Here is a 22,168-nt window from a genome sequence, read left to right on the forward strand (position 1 = left end):
GTAAAAAAATAGCTACAATAAAAGTAGAAAAAAGTAGCATAATGATAGCTAAAGGCTAAATTAGCAAAGGGGTAGGTAAATGCTTCAAGTAGTAGAAAGCTATCTAAAAGTTAAAAGAAGCTAAACCTTAAAAGCAGCAAAGTGTTACCTAAAAGCTAACATTACCAAAGGCTGACTAAAAGCTAAAAATGGCTAAAAGCTAGAAGTAGCAGAGCGGTAGCTGAAAGCTAAAAGTAACAAAGGGCTATCTAAAAGCGAAAAGAAGCACAAGGTTAGATAAAAGTATTAGGTACTAAAAAGATTAACTAAAAGTAGCATAATGATAGCTAAAGGCTAAATTAGCAAAGGGGTAGGTAAATGCTTAAAGAAAGCAATCTAAAAGTTGAATGTAGCTAAATTTTAGCTAAAAGCAGCAAAGGGTTACCTGAAAGCTAAAATTACCAAAGGCCGACAAAAAGCTAAAATGGCAAAAAGCTAGCTAAAAGCTAGAAGTAGCAGAGTGGTAGCTGAAAGCTAAAAGTAGCAAAGGCCTATCTAAAAGTGAAAAGCAGCACAAGGTTAAATATAAGTATTAATTACCAAATGGATTAGCTAAAAGTAGCGTAAGGATAGCTAAAATCTCAAATAAATGGGTTGTTTAAAAAGCTAAAAGTGGCAAAACTGGCTAAAAGTTAAAAACAGCAGAAGGTCACCGAAGACCTGAAAGTAGCTGAGCAGTAGCTAAAAGATAAAGACAGCAAATTGCTATCCAAAGTAGCATAAAGGTAGCTGAAATATTTTCCTGAATGAGCTTAATCGACAAGTAGTAAAACTGGACAAATAAAAACCAGGAAAAAAAGTCACATTATCGTTACAAGCTGGTCCAAATCTGCTTCTGCTCAACTCAAAGTTGTCCTCCAGGAGATGAACTCATGAGCATGTGGGTAACGAGGGTGAAGGTGTGCAACAAAGTACTGATCTCGGCCCAGAATAGTTCTGCCTGGTTTCAAACATTCTTCACCTGTTTCCCTCCATCAGCTGCAGCCCAGTGAGATCCAGAGTTTAGTTTTCATCATTTAATAATCATCCCTTTCCTAACACACACACATCCTGTTGTTTTATTCACCCTCACACAATAATCCAGCTTTAACAATCATGCAGAGGTCAGAGGACGTGTTTGTGGTGTGTGTGCATGCAGAATGTGTGCGTTGTTGCATTTTCATTTGTTTCCAGTGTTGCATGCTGTTCCATGTCTCAGCACGTGTCACAGTTGCAGAAAAAGTAGGATTCTGTTAACAGGAAGTAGTTTTTTATTTATTTATTTACCTGCTCAGAGCGGCCATTATCATCTTCTTCCAGACGCAGCGTCGTTCTATGACGACAAGGAGGGGAGAGTGACCAATGGGACGCGAGCTAGCGTGGCGTCGCTGCCTGCTGACATCAGCAACAGGAGCAGCTTCGGCGCCCCCGCTGTAGTCTTCATGTCCCAATGAGACTACCTGAATGAATAAAATAAACAGCGTAGAGACCGCGCGCAGGGGGAGGGGCTTCGTTTCTCTGTTCCTGAGGAAAAAACAACTCTCAAAGACTTTTGGAAAGAAATCTTGTTTATGAAGTGCTGGAACATTTGGACTCTTTTTTTTAATATATTTTCAGTTTATTGATTTTATTTTTATTTTTGTAGAAATAAACCAGGACCCACTGCTCCCTCTCTCCTCCCGTCCTGACTTTACTGTCTGTAACCGACCGGCGTGTTTTCCTCACCTGCATGTTTCTAAAGTTGACCTGGTGATCCTGGTCTGTACGCTCCGCCACAGGAAATGTTTGTATATATTCTTGTTTGTCCCTGAAATGATTCTGGARGAGAGTCCTGTAGAATAAAGATGTTGGTTTTATTTAGAGGCGTGTCAGAGCCWTTCATTCATACTTTCTTTCACTTTCCTCCTCTTTTCTTCCAGCCGGGACTGAATTCATTTACACCCTCAAAGACTGGAAAGCTGTGTAAAATATATTTATAATGAAACAGAGTAAACTCCTCAAACATTGAAACTAATGGTATTGTATTTAGAATTTTACAGCAGCAACATGGCTTTGAAAAGCTGGTTCTGCACGAGTTTATGCAGGATTTTATGCTGAATTCTGGAGACTTTCTAGGCATGCAGGCTGCCATGCCCGAGGCACTAATGCAACCCCATACCATCAGCGAGGCAGAGAGGTGTTGACGGGCTGGTAAACCCTCTGCCCATCTTTACTCCTGAGACATTCAGCCTCTATAAAATGCTTTTCATACCAACTCCTCTTACTAACTTGGTCCTTCGGCTGTTTTTTATTAGCACTGCTAGGTTTTACAGCTATTTGTTGCTCCTGAAGCAATTTCTTTTAGATATATTGCTGCCGTAAAATTCAAAATAACTTTATTGTTTCTGAAAAACTGTGCTTTTTTATAGTGTACCGTTTTTCAAGAATAAAAAATGGGTTTCTACGATGTGCAAATCATTGCTTTCTGTTTTTGTTTACTTATTTACACCCTAACATTTCCAATTTGTTTATYATTGTTTGATTCGTGTTTTGCTGTTTTCCACAATCAGTTCAAATCTGAGAGGAGAATAACCACAAAACATGAAATCGATTCACTTCCTGAACACCAAGAAGCACAGCAGAGACTTCCTTGAAACGTTGGAACAGTGGAGTCTGAGCGGTATTTCCTACATGTTGGCTTTGTTTTGTTTTGGGCCCGGCTTCTCTGAATGCCTGCAGCAGAGGGAGGAAATTAGTCATGGCGGCCTCAGTCGGGCCCAGTGTGAGATTACATGAGATTATATTACCAACTGGAAGTTGTCTTTGCCAGAGTTTGTTGTGCAGCTGCTGCCGAATTACCGACCCGTTGTGTTTGTTTGAGCCGAGGAATTCTGTTTACGCAGTCGAAGACGCAACATCTGTTTATTTGATGCTGCTATTGTTTCAGCCWTAAAGACTGGGGACACCGTGTCTCCAGTCCATCACAGGGACACATGAAGACAAATAAGACGCACATAAGATGCATAATTTTGATCTGTAGGAGGAAACCAGATTACAAAACAAGACAAGTCCATGGGGAGAACATGTAAACTCCGCCCCTTCAACAAACAACTGATTAATCTGATAATCCCTGCAGACACGTCCAGGAGTCCTCGGTCCACAGCCTGCAGTCCACAAGGATCCATTATCAATGATGTCCTGTTGTCCTCGCTGGTAGTCTTCACTCCTGCAGCTCACTGAGAGGAAACGGTTTTCTCTTTCTGTCACGTTTGTTGCTGGAGTTTCAGATTAAGAGACAGCTGAGTCCTAATCTGGAGACAGAATCAGTTAATAATGAGATTAGGTCTGACTGTGAAATAAAACAGAWATACTATTAGAAGTAAAATAAGAGTTCTACTCACTGTTAAACTGTGCTGAGTAGCTGCCGTGTTGAATTCTGAACTCTCCCACTTTCCAACAGGGAATTCCCACTGAAGGGACATTACAGTTTAAATTTCTGACTTGTAAGTGGGAAATTCCCACTTCCCAGTACAACTGGGCTACAGCAAAAGTAGCTAATGAAAATGCTTCGAAATGGAGGTTTTACACTTTAGAATTAGATGTAGTTAATGGCTTTAAAGCATCTTTGAAGCTCTCGTGGGCCACATAAAATGCTGTGGTGGACCACATTTGGCCCACAGGCCTTAWGTTTGACAGGTGACTTAGAAGGTGGTTTGTCCAATCAGAGTGAAAGAAATGGGCTTTTTTGTTGATGGATTAAATTTTTAGTGTTTGCATAGATAACTAACTCAAGCTGCTATTTTTTATAAAATCCTATTTTTCTAAAAATTATTACAATTAAGCTGCTAAATGTGATGTTTCTGTGTTTCAGGGCCAGTGGTTGGAGCTGTGGAAAGTGTGTGGAGTCATAGGAAACCTGAATCAGGTGAGACTTTCACATCTGTGTAAAGATGTTTCAGTAATCTGAAGTATCAACCGAGGTGCGAGGTGTTATTTTCTTTTTCTGCTGCAGAAATCGACGAGTTCAGCACCGTGTCCAACGAGCCTGAGGTGGAGTACACAGAGGTGGTTCATCCACGGTCGGCTGGCCCAACCAGAGGTAACCGTTGGTCTCTGCCTCTGACACATTCCTTCAGAGCTGATAAGACAGCAGCACTTCCTGGGAGGGGCCTAATTACCTGTAATTAACACACCTCCATCTGCATGGATGGCTGCTGGGATTTCCAGTCCTCATAAACAGGAAGGGCTGAGATAAATACTGAGCTGGTTTTGATGCTGGATCCTTCATCTTCACGGTCTTTGGCTCGGGGTCCCATCGGGGGTCTGCAGCTGACCGTCAGTGGGACGCGGCCTCTTCCTATTTTTAGGAGTTCGTTTGAAACGAGATGATATCAGCCGAAGTGTGTTTGATGTTCTGTGTGTTTGTTGCCTTCAGCTACTCCTCCGAGGAAAGGAACGGACACGGTTTACAGCGAGCTGCAGAACTCTGCTCATGGTGAGTTAAAACTCACTGAGGAGGATGACTCTCAGCTACTACCAGCTGAAGTTTAGCTTAGCTACTACCAGCTGACGTTTAGTTTGTTTGATGATGATGACTCTCAGCTACTACCAGCTGAAGTTTAGCTTAGCTACTACCAGCTGACGTTTAGTTTGTTTGATGATGATGATGACTCTCAGCTACTACCAGCTGAAGTTTAGCTTGTTTTATGGTGATGATGATGATGACTCTCAGCTACTACCAGCTGAAGTTTAGCTTGTTAGATGATGATGGTGACTCTCAGCTACTACCAGCTGAAGTTTAGCTTGTTAGATGATGATGGTGACTCTCAGCTACTACCAGCTGAAGTTTAGCTTGTTTTATGGTGATGGTGATGACTCTCGGCTACTACCAGCTGAAGTTTAGCTTAGCTACTACCAGCTGACGTTTAGCTTGTTTGATGATGATGACTCTCAGCTACTACCAGCTGAAGTTTAGCTCGTTTGATGATGATGACTCTCAGCTACTACCAGCTGAAGTTTAGCTCGTTTGATGATGATGACTCTCAGCTACTACCAGCTGAAGTTTAGCTCATTTGATGATGATGACTCTCAGCTATTACCAGCTGAAGTTTAGCTTGTTTTATGGTGATGATGATGACTCTCAGCTACTACCAGCTAAAGTTTAGCTCATTTGATGATGATGACTCTCAGCTANCCAGCTGAAGTTTAGCTTGTTTTATGGTGATGATGATGACTCTCAGCTACTACCAGCTAAAGTTTAGCTCATTTGATGATGATGACTCTCAGCTACTACCATAGCTAAGTGCCAAATGTTAGCGAAAAAGGTAAATTAGCAGAAACTGTAGCTAAAATCACTAATTCATAAAACTGAAGCRAAAAATCAATGGTCGTTAAATCAGAGCTAAAAAGCCAAAATTGGCACATTTGTATCTAAAAGCTAAAGTTAGAAAAAACAGCAAAAACTACTAGATAAAAAGTAAGTATAGCAAAACAGTAGCTACATGCTTGATTGTAGCTTAAAGCAAAGCAATTTTAATTATCTAATTCACAAAAACTGAAGCTAAAAGCCAAAGGTAGTAAAATCAGAGCTAAGATCTAAAATTTAAAAAACAGTAGTAGCTAAAGCTAAAATTAACAAAAATAATTAAAAGCTAAGCTCAGCTAAACTGTGGCTAAAATGAGCTTAATCTGTAGCTAATGCTATCTAAAGCCATAGCTAAATTTTAAGATTTGCATTTCTGTAGCTAAAATGTAAGTGCAGCAAAACGGTAGCTAAATGTAGCCAAACAGTAGCTAAATGCTTATTTGTAGCTAAAAGTAAAAACAGCAAAGCTAAAAATTCAAATCAAGCAAATTGCAGCTAAAAGCTAAAATAAACAGAAACTGTAGCTAAAAATTTAAATTAGCTAAACTGAACCTAAAATCTAAATGTAGTAAAAATGTAGCTAAAAACTAAGTGTAAAGAACAGTAGCTAAATGCTAAATTGTAGCTAAACGCAAAAATGAGCAGACTACGTGGCTAAAATCTCAACACCCCCCCCCCCCAGAAAAAAAATGAAGCTAAAATCTGTATGTTGTAAAACCAGAGCTAAAAGCTAAAATGTGCTAAAACTTGTAAGAAACTATAAAGGAAGAGAATAAAAACTGCTTGATGTTTAACTGCTGCTGCTTCGTCCTGCAGGTGCTGCTGATCATCATGACTATGTGAGTAAAACTGATGTGTTTTCCCTTCACTCTCACAGGTATCAAACAGAATTAACGCTCCTTTATCTAAAMGTTTCCCTTTAGATTCATTTCCTTTGGTTCTGAACAAATGAAATGTTTTTAAGTTTCTGTGATTATCACAGTTTGACAGAAAACAGGATTGATTCAGCTGAAAGCGTGACACTTGGTGATGATCAGCTGAGGGATGACGGGTCCGTCCTGGGTCGGGTCCTGTCTGCTCCTCCTGGTCTTAGTAATCCAGATCAGGAGGGAAGCTGCCGTCAGAGTTTCCAGACATGAACAAAGGCGTTTGGGCCGAAGCTTCCTTCCCTATCAGCTGCTCACATCAGAGCTGCGGTTCAGTCAAACCCATCTCGGCCCACATGCTGTCTCCTGGTAATCACTGCCTCTGGAGGCCCTGCTGTTTGTCCCTACATGGTGTTGAAGGCGGCCCAGGCCAAGGAGCTGAAAAAATAAACAGGAAGTGACATCAGGAAGTGAAAGAGGGTCACATTTTATCACCACATCTGCAGCTTCATTTGACTGTTTTTTCTCTGAGAAAATGTCTCTAATAATCAACAATCATCACGGTAAATGTGTGTCACCGTGTTTGTTCTGTTGTCTGATGGTTCTGATTCATCCGCAGGGTTCGGTGAAGTACACCGAGGTGAACGGTGAACAGCCCGAGATCAGTCAGAACCGCTTGGAGGGCAACAACTGCTCAGACCTGCCGGTGCTGGTGGATTAACCAGGAGAAGTGAACGTAAGGCTGGGTTACCTGTTACCTGTAACCCCTCAGACTGAAGGTGTCTCTTGGAGAAGAAGAAGAAGAAGAAGAAGAAGAAGAAGAAGAAGACCTACTCACCTTTTCTTTGGATTAACAAAGAACGTCTCCTGCTGTGATGTTTATTTTTCCCTCTCGTTCACTCCGTCCCTTCAACAGAAACCTCACCAGTTAGTTTCCTGTCTAACAACAGGCTGCAGAAAAGATGTAAATATTTTTCACATTCAATAAAAACCTTGAAACTCTTTTTAAACTGAGATCATCTTTATGTTGAGAAAAAGATCATTCTTATGTCATCGACCAGGAGAAAAATGAATCTGAAGCCATGTTTTTAGCTTGTGTTGTAAATTAATGAAAAGCAGTGGTGGGCACAGTTCCCCTAAGGCAGGGGMTCTCAAGCCATTTGGYTCTGAGGACCCCTTACAAGGGTGAAAAAATTCCAGGYACCCCCTCATAAACCTCATGCTGTTTGAAAAGATAATTCATTGTCATTTCAACCCCTAAATGCCATGGGAATATATATTTTATTAAGTTTATTATGTTTGTTTTATTAGTTCATTGTTCTCCGCGCATTTTTAAAAATAAAAACCAAATTAACAATTTAGTGACATTTTTTGAGGACCCCCAAGATACCTCTCGRGGACCCCTGAGGGTCCTYGGACCCCASTTTCAGAACCTCTGCCCTAGCACTAATAGGGGAACTAATTTCCTGATTAGTGCTTTAGGGCTTTTGCTAATTTTTAAAATTTAATAGTGGATTAGCACTTGCTAAATTTATAAGCACTAACTGAGGTCTATAAATGTTATTGATCAACATTATTAAGAGCTGAGGGTGAAAACTGWCACACATTGTGTTCATATGTGTGTCACTGATCCACCAGGTGACAATATGTGAACTCAAATCCAGCTGAATGTCAGTGATCAGTCTTTAGAGAGCAACATGTGACTCGTTGTCTGTTGAAGAACGTTCATGGGTTGACTGGGTTATTTTAGAGCTTTAGAATTAGTGGACCTAAATATTWGAGTTAGTGCTTTAGGGCTAGTGGAACTAATTTTCAGATTAGTGCTGCCCACCACAGCTGAAAGTCAAACATGTATTTAAAAAACCTGCAGCATCCTGTCCACCATGATGAAAACAACCGGCTGCTTTTCTATGTTTTCACCACTAGACGGCGCCATTGTGCCAGAATCAGACATCAGAGGTTTCTTTCATTTTTCCTTYTTTTTAACTCTTTACTCCATCCTGTGGCAAAAATTATTCAACGCACAAAACCAGTTCTCTGTGACAGTAAGAAGTAAATTAAAATGTGAAATATACATATATTTTCTGACATCTGAAGGAGTCAAAAGAACAAACAAGGGAAGTGAACTTTTTAAAATTTGTCATGCCTCCTACATAAAATACTGATGTTTTGGGGGGTTCTGCCTCTTTTAAGGTTTCAGTCAGGGAGTGAGYGGCACGGGTGTTACCACGGTGACTATAATGATGCTTTTATTCCCACACTTAAATTCTCTTTGTTTTTTCTTTGCTAATATTGCAAAGTTAATGGCGTTTTAAACAGCAGCTGCATTATTTTAAGGTTTTAGTGGATGATTTTATCAAACAAAAACTCTCCCTGGCTCGTTTGTTTGTTTGTTTTTTTTAACTTATTATTAATGCAGTTGATGAAGAAAATGGGCTAAAAGGGAAATGTTAGATGAATTTGTCTCTAAAGAAGCAGACGTGGAGCAAACAGGAAGATAAAACTGTTGAGTCACTCTTACTTATGAAAGCACGCTGAGCAAATTGAAGCCAAGGCTCACAGAAACGCTTCAGTAATTCTTACGGTGATCTTGTTTCTGCACAACAGGAACATGCGTGTGGCCGGATGAATCTGGCATCACAAAATGTACTTTCTGCTTGTTTGCATCAGCTGAAGTCTTGATCTGGAGATGGTTTCAAACACAGAAGCTGATTCATTCAACATGCAATAAAAATGTCTAAAAAAATGATGAATTTTTATCAACTGGTTTTCCTCTAATGTACTGCATAATAAGAGTGGGCCTTGATCATTCTGACCAGGACATCAGTGCAATTTATTAAAACCCTGCGTCACATCCTGACCAAACGTCCTCTGATCACCTGAAGGACTGCAGGTCCCTGCAGCTGGTTTATTAAAGGCTCATCTCCCCGTCTCCATACACCAACTGTCATCAAACATTTGAATTACTCTGTCCTCTGTCCATCCTCTCTGTTGTTGGACTTCCTGCTGCACTCCGTCTCCATCAGAAAGACAATCTGATTTATTTTTCTCCGTCTTTAGAGGCAGATAAAGCAGATTAAAGGGTTATTTTAATGGAGGATGCTTGTAACAGAGGCACTAATGCAACCCCATACCATCAGAGAGGCACATTTTCAAAGCCCTTGTCTGTTTGAGAGCCTGTTATGTTGTTCAAAAACCTGATGATGATTTGGCAAAAATCTAAATTAACAGGTGAAATAAAACTGATGAGATGAAGCACCAAATTTGTGTTTTAATAAATTTCCTTTCATTTATCTCTCAGAGCTTTTTGGAAACATCAGATTTGTTTGAGTTGCGGTGGATAGTACATGAATGAATGAATGAATGTTTCCTTTCATTTATCTCTCAGAGCTTTTTGGAAACATCAGATTTGTTTGAGTTGCGGTGGATAGTACAATAAAATAAAATTTGTGTACTAAACAATAATAGTTGTATTGATTTTCTACTTCAGACCTCTGATGTGGCGATGAACTCTGGACTCTAATGACTCAGAGATTTTTACCAACGCCCAAATAAAACACATTTAACTCAACATTTTTGGTAACTTACATTTAATTTTATATTTTTGTTCCATAAACTGTTTTCTATAACCAGGGTTGGCAAATCCTAATTGAACCCAGTGGTGGGTTACAAACTGGACCATTTTCTAACCCAGCCGTTTTTAGTGTGCTGTTTGGTGTTTTAATGCAGGATTTGTGCTTCCTTYTACAAATATAAATAAATGTTTGCTGAGCACCGAGCGCGGCTCGGTTTTGTTGTGTTTTTAATGATTTAATGCAGATCTGCTGCGCGTTTCGACGCATCTGTTTCACTTCCAGGTGGCGCGCGCTGCGGTCCAGTCACATTTCAACACGAACAGCTTGCTGCCTCATAAATGCGCATGCGCACTGCGGCTGACCCCTCCGGTTTCTCCGTGCACTGCCACGTTAGTAGCGGTAGACACAAAATTTACCAGCTACTCGCCCGAACCCSCTAAACAAGAGGGAAGTAACCGAYTAAAGACGAAGTGACTCACTTCTCCGCGGCTGAGCCTCCTCTCCCTGACCGGAAGAAAAAACTCGACGGAAAAATGCTGAAGTTTTGGCTCCTGTGCACCTTGGCTGTAGCCTGCCGAGCTGAGATCGTAGAAGAAGAAGATGTTCTGGTGCTGAAGAAAAGTAACTTCGACGAGGCTCTTCAAGCTCACCCCAACATTTTGGTGGAGTTCTGTAAGTACAGCCGTGTGTTAGCGAAGGCTAGCTTTCTCTGGGGTTTGTGTTCAACTTTATCAGCTGCTGGTAGCCGCTAACAGGACTGAACTAYTCGGTGCACTCCGTGGCCTTTTTATTCCTTATATGAACAAACAAAATAATTTAAGAGTGAGCTTGCTGCTTCTTTTGAACTGTTTTGCGCTACATTCGGTTAGCTAGCASKAAAAAGTTAGCTTCGTTTTAGCCAYTGCGATGTAGGAGTGATGAAAATCTCCGGGGTGTTGTGAAGAATTTCGTTCTCAGGGTAATTTTGGGAACGATCTGCGTTTTTAGCTAATCTGTAACGAGAAGTTTCGATTGCCTCCTGCGGTTTCTGTCACTTAACTTTCACTTTTGTGTTCACACCAGACGAGCAGTGTTTCCTGTAGGTTTTTATGTGATTATTTCAGGTTATATTTTGTATTTTAAAGCCGCGGGGTATGGGTTTTATTAAATACTTTAAGAGTACTTTGTGGAGTCCATCCCACTACTCTTTTTGTCAGATTTTCCCCGCCCACATAGTTGAGTGACAGCTGTCTGGACCAATCAACAGCGTCCATGTGAAGGGAGAAGCTCCATGGAGGGGGCGGAAGCCTGGCTGTGTCAGCTGGGCGTGTTCTGGGCTGGAGGTTGGAGCTGGGTTGACGTGTACTTAAGTTTTACAAAAGTTCCCGCACGTTTACATGGACAGGACTTGAACAAGGACGTTTTAGTCCTTTATCTAGGTGATGCAATGCTGGTCACTTTATTTGACGTGTCACTTCTGATTTGGTGCGTGATCAAACGCTCAGGAATAAAGCGTTGCAAAAGAGTCGGACTTTCTTTTCTAGATCTAGTGAAAGCTTTAACTTTAATATTTGCTCTTCTACTCTTTTAAATTTCAGGRTTTTATGAATATGTTTAATAACAGATTAAATACCACTGCTTCTATTATTTRTCATTTTTAAATCCACATGAAAGTATCTATGATCGGTTTTCTCATTTTGAGCAGATGTGAACCTCTGATTCTGCTCCACAGATGCACCATGGTGTGGCCACTGCAAGGCCCTGGCTCCGGAGTACGCCAAGGCCGCCGGCTTGCTGAAGGCCCAGAGTTCGGACATCCGCCTGGGCAAAGTGGACGCCACCGAGGAGACGGAGCTGGCGCAGGAGTACGGCGTCCGAGGATATCCCACCATCAAGTTCTTCAAGGGCGGAGATAAAGAGTCTCCCAAAGAGTATTCTGGTGAGCGAGCGACATGTTTGCATCAAACAACCTTCGATCAGGAACATTACTGATAAAACCAAAGTAAGATTCTGGTTAATGCATGTTTTAAAGTTTAAAGGGCTGTAATCTGTAACTGCTCTCAAAGACTGTAGTTCTCTAAACACATTCTATAAACTGTATTGTGGATGCCCCCCGAGTCTCTTCATGATGGTAATCTGATCTGCACAGCAGCAAAAAATAAAAACGAGCCAGCCAATCGGCTTTCAACAACACCTACTAGGCAGAAAGTGGGTGTGGCCTCCTCGGCACGTTCCCCTCACGTGGAAGCTGAGTCGGGACAGACGGATGTGCATTTCTTCACGTCTCCACTCTGGCCTGAGCCTGACTGTGTGTGAAGGGAGGTGGAGCAGGTTTGGAAGTGGGTTTTGTGGAAATGACTAGTCGGGGGTTAAATCCAGCTTCTAGAAGCAGCCTCCTCCTGCATGCTGCCCGAGGCCACGACTGCGTCCCGCACCGCCTCGTGTGCTTCATTGATGAGATTTCCACAGTGTTGCATCACCTGTTCAACTCATCAGTCAGGCCTCGCTTCAAAGACAGAAACAAGGTTTTATTGGCTTTGATTTATTCTTCATCTTTGATACAACAAAGTAAGGATTTGGYGGTTAATGCCTCAGTGCAAGAGTTGAATTAACGAGGCAAAATGATTGGAGGAGTTTCTAAAAGTAATCTTCTTTCCCCTCTTCTTAACCACTTGAGCCCCATGCAAAACAACTCTTTTTTTTTTCTTTAAATTCTTTTTTTAAGTCACATCATTAGAAAGCAGAACTGATTATTAGTTTATTTGTTCTTCTTCATCAGTGACTTTTTTAAAGAAGCAAAAAGTGAAATGTAATGGGAGAGAGTGAAATATTAGATATGTGAAATATACATCGAGAAAACACAAGACTTCAATCAGTGACCAACTAGAAAACCCAGGATTTAATCCTTGTTTGTGTGCAGTTGTGTGCAGTTGTGTGCAGTTGTGTGCAGTTGTGTGCAGTTGTGTGCAGTTGTGTGCAGTTGTGTGCAGTTGTGAGCAGTTGTGAGCAGTTGTGAGCATGCATGTACAAGATTTACTTTTAAATTCTTGACTTAAGATCTGTCAGTTGAACCTGGACATGTTTGGTATCAATAGAAAACTAAAAACTCATAGAAACTATTTTTACATTCACCAAACAGTTTAAACATCAAGCAGTTGAATCATAGAGTAAAACTGTACAAAATGGGATTGTTGCAAAGCTGTAAAGGAAAAAAAATACTTTTAAAAAGTAAGTCAAAGTAGATGCCTAAATGTTATAAAATGTATTYGTTATTTTTTACACTTGATTTTGAGTGAATTTGATCCAACGGAAATCAAATATAATTTCTCATTATTTTATATAATATATATGGTGACAAATAAATGTTTGGATAATTTTTCAAAAGAACAAACATTCAATAACAAGTCTTTTCAGGCAGGTAAGAAAAAATAAATAACTTCTGCAATTATAGATCAGATATCTGCAGAACCATCATGMTCTGTCCTGTGCAGAATGACAAAATATAAAATTATTTCTTTACTAAAACCTCTGAAACTTTGCTCCAGTTAATTTTAGTAGCATGAATCTTTGCACAGGTGATGTCCACAAGTGGATTTATGGTTTCCAATAGATTTTAGTCTGATTCATTATGGTTTTAAATGGGTTATATACTGTTTAATGAAAACATTATTCATGTGAGTGAAAAAAAACTATGTTCCATCCTCAATATGTCGAAAACCACAGCAGCTGTTTTAAATTAATACGTACACTTCTAATGAAAGCTCCAAAGTGTTAGCTTTTACAAGCTCTACTTAAATTATCTTTAAATAAAGCTGAGAAACTAAATTACATGTCGGCATGGTATTTAGAGAAAAGACTTYAAGAAAAACCCCTGGGGCTTAAGAGGTTAAAAGAATTAAATCTTTCACATCACTGAGCATCAGCTGAGGTTTGATGCCTATTGTGTTCTGTTTGTGTGCAGCTGGCAGGCAGGCAGATGACATCGTCAACTGGCTGAAGAAGCGAACCGGGCCCGCCGTCACCACCCTGAGCGAGGTCACCCAGGCGGAGGCTCTGATAGCCGACAACGAGGTGGCGGTCATCGGGTTCTTCAAGGTACAAGTCCCTCTGTTTACTGCTTAGAAGAAGCAGCAGCTTACTGCTTCGAGTTGTGCTGAACTGTTTTTTTTATTTTATTTTTATTTTTATTTTTTTTTGTTCAGGATGCAGAGTCTGAAGGAGCCAAAGCTTTAGAAAAAGCAGCTGAAGCTGTGGATGACATCCCCTTCGCCATGACCTCCAGTGACGACGTTTACTCCAAGTTTGAAGTGTCCAAGGACYGCATCATCCTCTTTAAGAAGGTCTTTTTATATTTTAACTCATGACTATCATCATTTCTTTAAAGATGCTCTGTTAGTAAAATATCAAAGGGTTATTTGTTATTTCTCATGACAACGTGCTGCTGAAGGCTCCCTGCTGTGTTTTTGATCCACACCTTCTGCAACCTGACGCTGCAGACCTTGTGCTCTCCTGTCAGTTTCTAAACTTGGCTCATCTGATGTCACTCTGTGTTTTAAACATTTGTTGGCCTCTGGTTCTGCAGCTTAATCTGACCTGTGAATGACTCGGGTGCGTGGACCTACAGGTGCTGAGGAAACTGGCTGGATCAGGTTGTGGTCTGCTTTTTTCATGTAGCTCCTGTTGGCTAAGAGCAGAGGAAGATGATGATGAAGCTGAATACTCTTTACAGATGAAAATTCTAAACCTTTSAAATACCATAAAGATTTATTGGAGCAGGTCATGTTCAAGATGACCCAGCAGGGGTGGCGATGGTTTCAGATGGCTGCAAAGATTCTTAAAACTCAGCTGATTCTCCTCACGTCGGCACACTTGGCTCACTTTGCCTCTTTGTAGGGTTGAGTCATAAACTGATTTAATAAGTTAATTCAAATTTGATTTTAGGAAAATAAAGATCCCCCCACCACGACCAGTGCACTCTTTGGGGCTTCTGTAGTTCAGAGGTCACCCCACCTGTTGCTCAAGACATTTGGTACACGACATGACAATATGGCAGCTAGCAGAGAGGATCTGCTTCCAAAACAGGCAGTGTGTCTTCAGTTTTCTGGAACTGGTTAGATACACAACCTGAGACTTGGAGCAACAAACACCTCACTGCTAAATCTGTTTGAAGACTCTCGCTACAAAAAAACAGGAGTACAACAACTTTGTTTCTGAAACAGAGGCACTCCATTAAGTTGGAAACAAATCAACCCCCCCCCACCAAACGGTTGTTTTGTGCAATGAAACTGCACGTTTCCATGTTGTGTCACTCCTGGCTTGCCGTAGGTTTACAGCTGGTTGACGGTCTGTGCTAACGTTGGCTCTCGACAACAAGTTGTCTGGATGAAAACAAAAGAAACTAAGAATCACCAACATTACAGCTGATTCTCAGCTGAACTTAAAGAAAACAGAAACCAGGACAACTTCTGTTTGCAAAGATTTGAGCTCYGAGGCGGTAGCAGGAAATACAGCTTCAAGTGGCTCGAACCAAAACTACTGTATGTACATCTGAAACTGTTCTCAGCATGTAGAAATTAACAAAACTGTTTAGTTATAAATTTATGAAACATCTTAATGTAATTCAGTGATGGAATGTTTTAGCTGAAGTTTTTTTTTTCCTTAAGTTTTATTGAACTAGAAGCTAACAAACATTACAAATATACAATTTTCATACACTCAAAAGAGTGGGCAGAAGTATACATTTATATTATCCCACCTCTTCTCCTCTAACCTTATTCCATCACTTCTTAATAATCAAGAAAATTATTCTTAGTTTCTTAAAGAAACTATCCAACAATTCCTTTTTAGTTTAAACCCTTTGAAACTTGAAATGGTTTTGTTTCAAGATTAAACTCCAATTTAAAAGTTTGCCCTTAATGTTTATAATTTTACCAACAAACCAAGTTAGAATTAGTTTGTATTTGCAGAATTAGTTTGAGAATGCCTTACATATCAAAGTAAACGTGTTACTGCTTGATATCCTTAACTAGTTTAAAAATCAAATCGATTTGGGAAATCTGAATTGATACCCAGCCGTACCACTTAAGCGGGAAAAAATAAATCTAAATTTTAGTTTGACYCTATGCTAACGCTCTACTGAGGTTTTGCTCGCTGAGATAAGTGGTTCTTGTGGTTTTTAGGTTTCCTGAACTTGCTTTGAAACGTGTCTAGCTTTATCAGAACTGTCGGTGTGATTTGTCAAACTGGGTCAAAGTCCATCGTGTTGCTTGTAGAGGTGAAGTCATCGAGTGTGAGCGTGTTTGAACGTCACCTTCCAGCTGTAAAATGTGACWAAGCTGCAGTTTCAGCTTTGTTTTCTGTAGAGAAGTTTGAGTTTCTCACAGGTCTCATCTCCTCACAGTGAAGCAGCTGCAGATGTGTCATCCTTCAGAGCTGATGGCTCCTTCCTGCAGATTCCTGCTGGTAACTTGACTCTGTAAACACCACCAACATGTGGGCTACAGATAAGCCAACCCACTGAAAGCAGGGGGGCTATGTTACAATAGACAGCAGGTTTCTGACTTGTTTACTGCAGCTGAGATTAAGTGTTGAGTTTCAGAGCTCAGAAGGGGCTCGTCTTTATTGTGTGTCCCAGAAAAGAGCTTGGCAGAGATGTGGCTCCTGCTGTTATTGATGCCTAATAAAAGCAGCTTTGCTCCGGAGAGTTTAAAGTGGTTTGTCCGGTAAATGTAGGTGGTGTTCACAAGCAGAGCAGCGGCGGCAGCAGGTGGATAATATTTCTGTCTGTTGGCAGTTTGACGAAGGCCGCAACACCTTCGATGGAGAGCTGACCAAGGAGAAGCTCCTGGCGTTTGTGAAGTCCAACCAGCTGCCTCTGGTCATCGAGTTTACAGAGCAGGTAAGGAGGGGGCGGGGCAACAGAGCACCTGGTTTTCTGATCAGTTGGGTTCACTGCTGGTTTTTGTTTTTTAAATAGACTGCTCCTAAAATCTTCGGAGGAGACATCAAATCCCACATCCTGATGTTTCTGCCTAAAACTGCTTCAGACTTCCAGGACAAAATGGACCAGTTTAAAAAAGCAGCCGAAGGCTTCAAGGGTCAGGTACGTGAAGAGTTACCTGCTGCTGATCTTTGTACAGTCGCTCTGAGCTGTTCCAACTCTGCTGTTGGATGAAAACTGACTTMATTTAATTTATTTTTCAGATCCTGTTCATCTTCATCGACAGCGACATCGACGACAACCAGCGCATCCTGGAGTTCTTCGGCCTGAAGAAAGAGGAGTGTCCCGCCATCCGCCTCATCACCCTGGAGGACGAGATGACCAAGTACAAGCCAGAGAGCAGCGCCATCACGGCCGAGAGCATCACGGAGTTCTGCAAGCTGTTCATCGAGGGGAAACTGAAGGTAGGWGCAGAGCGATGCTGGCATTAAAGTGCCTGTGACATCAAACCTTTATAATTAAAATGAAAGTTTTGTTTTTGTTTTGTTTTTTTTGGGAAAGATGAGATTGATAACGAGCTGTGTTTCCATTGACCATTAAAATACGCAAATTGGAATTTTAAAAATAAATTTGCTCAATGGAAACACGTCAATTAAAAAAAAATAAGTTTGACAATGTTTTTGCGCTAGGATGAAGTGGTTTTTCGGCCGTATCGAAATTGGTGTTTTTTGCGAAACTGCAATGGAAACACATTGTTCACATCACAGGAGTCACGTGATCAACAACCGTCTGTTTCTACTGGTGAAAAAGACAATGATGAAGAAAATAACAGGAAGTAGTAATATCACAGAAGTAGTATAAAATAGTAAACTCACCGACTACAATTTCCCAAAAACACAGCATACGTAGCCGCTCCCAAGTAGGGACTTGTCTCTGGAAAGCCTCGATAAAAGACGCCGACGTCTCCTCTGATGATGAGCGCTAGTGTCGTGGTAGCAACATGCTATGTGTTTACATCCATCGCTGCCATGTTTGTAATGACTCATCATGAGAACAAACGTATTCACGTGACTTTAATAACATTTCTTACTTAATGGAAACACTGCAGTTGTGAAACTTTTTTCGACATTAACAGAATATCGACAAAGTTTTGTGCACATTTGTAATGGAAACACAGCTATAAAATTTCACACCGCTGAGAACGGCTGAGATATTCATGTGAAGAAACAGGAAGTGATGTCAGAGGGCAATGTCTGAATGTAAACAGCAATGCTAAAATGGCTAACAGACTGTAGAGGAGAATCTGATTAGATTATTTTAATCAGTCATAGAGAAGTCATAGTTCAAATAAGGTTTCAATAAACAAACCAGGGAGTTCCCCTTTGATGTCACTTCCTGTTTGGACCTACATGTCACAGGCACTTTAACACTGAGCTCTGTGTTACTGGACGTGAACCACCAACCCTGCTTTAATGTGCTTTGTCTTAATTTGTCCTGCAGCCACACCTCATGAGCCAGGACATCCCAGAAGACTGGGACAAGAACCCCGTAAAGGTTCTGGTGGGCAAGAACTTCGAGGAGGTCGCCTTCAACCCTTCAAAGAACGTCTTTGTGGAATTTTGTAAGTTTTACAACTCAAGTTAAATTTATTAGTTTTAGTGAAGCTCAGCTCTTGAAGGTGGACGAGGAGGACTTCAGTCTGGAACTCAAATCTGAGCTCCTTTTTTTTTTAAACTCTTCAGAGTTGATTCCCATGCCTGCTGATTCCCCCCCCCCCCCCCCCCCCCACTGCAGTTTAACGTGCTACCAGACACTGATACCAGAAAGATGAAGTTAAATATAGCAGCAGGATTAATTTATAACCATCCAGGTCCCAATGGACTCTATATTTGGAGGGATTTTCCGTGTCCGGCTGGCTGAACGCAGCCAGTCATGCACGACAGGAAGGCCTGACAGATTCCTAAACATTCACACTAAACCGTGAAGCTGAAGCACACGTGACTTAGAGTTTTCTAACTCTTTGTTTCTTTATGTTCCAGATGCACCTTGGTGTGGACACTGCAAACAGCTGACCCCCATCTGGGAGCAGCTGGGAGAAAAATACAAGGACAGCTCCGACGTCATCGTGGCCAAGATGGACTCCACAGCCAACGAGATCGAGTCGGTCAAGGTCCACAGCTTCCCCACGCTGAAGTTCTTCCCTGCAGGAGAGGAGCACAAGGTGAGCGCTTCACAACTCCTGTTAGCTTTTAGCTAAGATGCAGCTGGTAAAATGCCAAGTTGGTGGGTCTGTAAGAGCTCAGAGATGAGACAAAAGGGAAATTATTCTGTTACAAAAGATAAAAACTCAACTGTTGAGCTAACATTGAGTCWGATAGAATCTCATTCGGCACCAACAGATGCCACGAGATCATATTTTATTTTCTGCTCTCAGCACTGATTGTCTCCAGAGTCTATGGAGGTAAAAGACTTAAATTTCAAAAACTGAGGTTTTAATTCCTTGTGAACAGGTGATCGATTATAACGGGGAGAGGACGCTGGAAGGATTCACCAAATTCCTGGAGAGTGGAGGTAAAGAGGGCGGTGCCCCTGCAGGAGACGAAGAGGGGGAAGCAGAGGTGAGTCTGAAGACCTGCAGATTTCACTTTTTTCTCTTCATGTTTAATTTGAGAAATTAACTGAACTGGACCTTCCTGTGTCCAACACTGAAACAGTGTAAACATCAGCATGGAGGGCTTCCTCCAACACCTTCACACTCCTCCAGTCTAAATGCAGCTCAGCCAGCTGCAGGTCTCTAATCCTCCCTGCAGCTGTCGCAGCTGTTTACTGAGCTTCACTGCAGAGACGAGAGCCTCCTGATGAAAGCAGAACTCGGCACGTTCAAAGATTTGAGCTGCAGCTTGAGGAGTGTGAGGTGGTCTCAGGTGTCTAAATACATGCAGTTTCTGTGAATTCAGAGCTGAATTTGGAGCCTGTGAGCCCAGTGCTGACAGCTGTCCTTGTTCATGAGGCAGCAGCTCTAGATGAGACTGGTTTATTGTGTCGACACTCGAGCTGCAGGATGCTGGGAAACTACAGATGATTCAATAACATGTTGTTCTGCTGCCATCTTATTTTATTGTGCTGAGACCTGAGGACYTGTTTCCTTATTGCCACCTAACCTGTTGCCTCTTTAAGTTCCTGTGACATGCCTATCTTTAAATACAAAAAAGTAAAGAAAGTATCTTTATACTCAATAAATTTGGCACAATACACATGATTTTACCCATTTTGTCACATAACTGGCCTACTTTCTTTTAAATTTCTCATCCAAAGTGAAACAGGAAGTGACATCAAAGGGGAACTCTAATAAAATAAACTCTCTGGTTTTTGTTTATTAAAACAAACTAACTTTTTTCGTCTCTCTGATAGTGACCAAAAATCTAAAAAAACATCAGATTCTTCTCTACAGTCTGTTAGCTTTTGCAACAACTCTGTTTACATTCAAACATTCCTCTTTGACATCACTTCCTGTTTCTTCACATGTAAATATCTCAACAACTGTTCATCTGAGCAACGGGAAATTTGTTTTGCAGTATGTTATTGATGTGATCTTTCCAAAAATGTATTCATGTTTGTTAAAAAAAATTGTCACAGGCACTTTAATATTAGCATTCATGCTAACCGTATTATTTAAGATCCTCGTCTTCCTCCACAGCTGGAGAATTCAGTGACACTTCTCTGAAAAACGTTATCGTCKCAGAAGTTTCACAACAAAAATTTTATTATTTTTTTAAGGCAACCTGTTAAAATAAAAGCCCTAACACYTGACCGTTTGCGATGAGTTATGGTTTAGTCCTGAAATGTTTTTATTAAAGTAAATTTAACGTTCGGCTCATTTTGAACGTCTCGCTCCTCTTTCGGGTCCAGTTCTGACGGGTTTCTGTTCCTCAGGATTTGGAAGACCTGGAGTCAGACGCTGAGGACGGCAGCGACGACGATGGAGACGATGGACACGACGAGTTGTAAAAAGCTTCAGGAGAGAAGAGGGAGAGGAGACCCCCCCACCCCCCTACAACCTTTTCAACCACCATCTTGAGCTCGTGACCCCTCCCTGTCCCGTGAACATTAACCTTTCTTTAACCTGAACCAGCTGCTCGCTCCATCGGTGGCTGGCTCAGGTGTTTCTCCACCAGCTACATCCTCATCCTGTGTTTCTGGTCAGACTGGTCTTGTCCCTCCTGGGGGGTGGGAGACATTTGGAACAGCGCACCCCATCTGCGGGGAACCAACGCCTCGTCCTCGAGGCTCCATATCAGCTGTTTGCRTTCAACACTAGACCAAATATTAAAAAAGTCATCTTGTTTTGAAGTTAAATTTCCACATTTACTCACCTTTTATTCTGTAAGGGGGGCGGGGGTCTGCCAGTGTTCTTCTCCCTCTTAAACAAAACAAATGGACCAGTGTTTGGTTTTTAAGGACCGATCTCAGGGGACGTGGGGCCATTCTTTTAAAGCGTGTCTTTGTTCAGATAAACCTGTTTACTCATCGTAGCACAAAGAGTGTCCTCCCTACATTTATCTAGACAGACCAGTTACTTTTTTTTATCGGGGGGGGGGGMCCATTTACTTTTATATCCTCATTCCCAAACGGTTCAGCTACTGACTCGTTTTTATTTAATTGCTGTTGCAGTAAGGTTTTTGTTCAATCGCAGCTTTACCCTCTTTGTTTGTATTTGTGCCCAGTTGTTGGGGCAGATTTAACCCCCCCCCTCCCTCCGGACACATTCTCGGACCCGGTTGGTGTCTGCAGCCAGTTCTGACGGGTCGCACTGCGTTCATGCCTAATGGGAGATTCACTGGTTTACTGAAGCAGACAGGTTCAGTCTGAGAAGAGTGGAGGGAACAGTTGCACAGCCCCACCCCTCACCATCCCTTTTGGCTCTTCACAGCACCCTTAGTGTGTGTGTGTGTGTGTGTGTGTGTGTGTGTGAACGAGGGGTGCTGTGAGCAGAGTAGGGTGTTTATCAGTGGTGGGGGAGAAACTAACATTCCATCATTGTTGAAATTAATGTGGAAAATCTAAATTGGTGGCCAATAAAAACAGAAAAAAACATCTTGTTTTGGTGTTTTTTTTTTTTTTAATGTTTGTGTGAAATGTAAGCTAATGGAAAGAACAAATTGACAGCTACATATTTTAAGTTTCATTTATTTTGAGGAGAAAATTTTCAATGCATCCTGGTCAGAATGAGCAGAACAAGAAGGAAAATTGTTTTTGCAGAAGCTGATTTGTGTAAAAATGAGCCCAGTAACTAAAAAATATATTCCTACATAATCTGTTTTTCTAATATGTTATCTTAATTTTATGTACAATAAAAGAAAATACAAATAAAATTAAATGAAAGGTGGCAGAAGAAAAAATCTTACATCTGCCCCTTTTCCCTCTAGTATAAATTCAATGATCTTCA

The 22,168-nt window shown here is 41.2% G+C and overlaps 2 protein-coding genes across 7 annotated transcripts in view; both read left to right on the forward strand.

Moving 5' to 3' along the window:
- pecam1b (platelet and endothelial cell adhesion molecule 1b) overlaps positions 1–7,238 on the forward strand; it is an 18,949-nt gene extending 11,711 nt beyond the window's left edge. For 2 of the 6 annotated variants that reach the window (XM_014032226.1, XM_014032228.1), the window contains 5 exons: positions 3,869–3,922; positions 4,010–4,096; positions 4,433–4,492; positions 6,179–6,201; positions 6,848–7,238. In XM_014032226.1, coding sequence (XP_013887680.1) covers positions 3,869–3,922; positions 4,010–4,096; positions 4,433–4,492; positions 6,179–6,201; positions 6,848–6,949 — 326 coding nt within the window. In that variant the 3' untranslated portion in view covers positions 6,950–7,238. Of the gene's footprint in view, positions 1–1,338; positions 1,879–3,868; positions 3,923–4,009; positions 4,097–4,432; positions 4,493–6,178; positions 6,202–6,847 lie in introns of those variants that run through there. The other 4 variants (XM_014032229.1, XM_014032230.1, XM_014032227.1 and 1 more) reach the window with 3 other exon arrangements.
- A 2,934-nt stretch (positions 7,239–10,172) lies between these two features.
- p4hb (prolyl 4-hydroxylase, beta polypeptide) lies at positions 10,173–21,816 on the forward strand. The gene is made up of 11 exons (XM_014032233.1): positions 10,173–10,475; positions 11,515–11,721; positions 13,744–13,877; positions 13,985–14,122; positions 16,576–16,680; positions 16,759–16,884; positions 16,986–17,186; positions 18,223–18,343; positions 18,762–18,943; positions 19,233–19,340; positions 20,656–21,816. The coding sequence occupies exons 1-11, from the start codon at positions 10,337–10,339 to the stop codon at positions 20,728–20,730; spliced, it is 1,536 nt and encodes a 511-aa protein (XP_013887687.1). The 5' UTR covers positions 10,173–10,336; the 3' UTR covers positions 20,731–21,816.
- The last annotated feature ends 352 nt before the right edge of the window (positions 21,817–22,168 follow it).

This window comes from Austrofundulus limnaeus, unplaced genomic scaffold (assembly GCF_001266775.1).
Source record: "Austrofundulus limnaeus strain Quisiro unplaced genomic scaffold, Austrofundulus_limnaeus-1.0 Scaffold1399, whole genome shotgun sequence".
Lineage (NCBI taxonomy): Eukaryota > Metazoa > Chordata > Actinopteri > Cyprinodontiformes > Rivulidae > Austrofundulus > Austrofundulus limnaeus.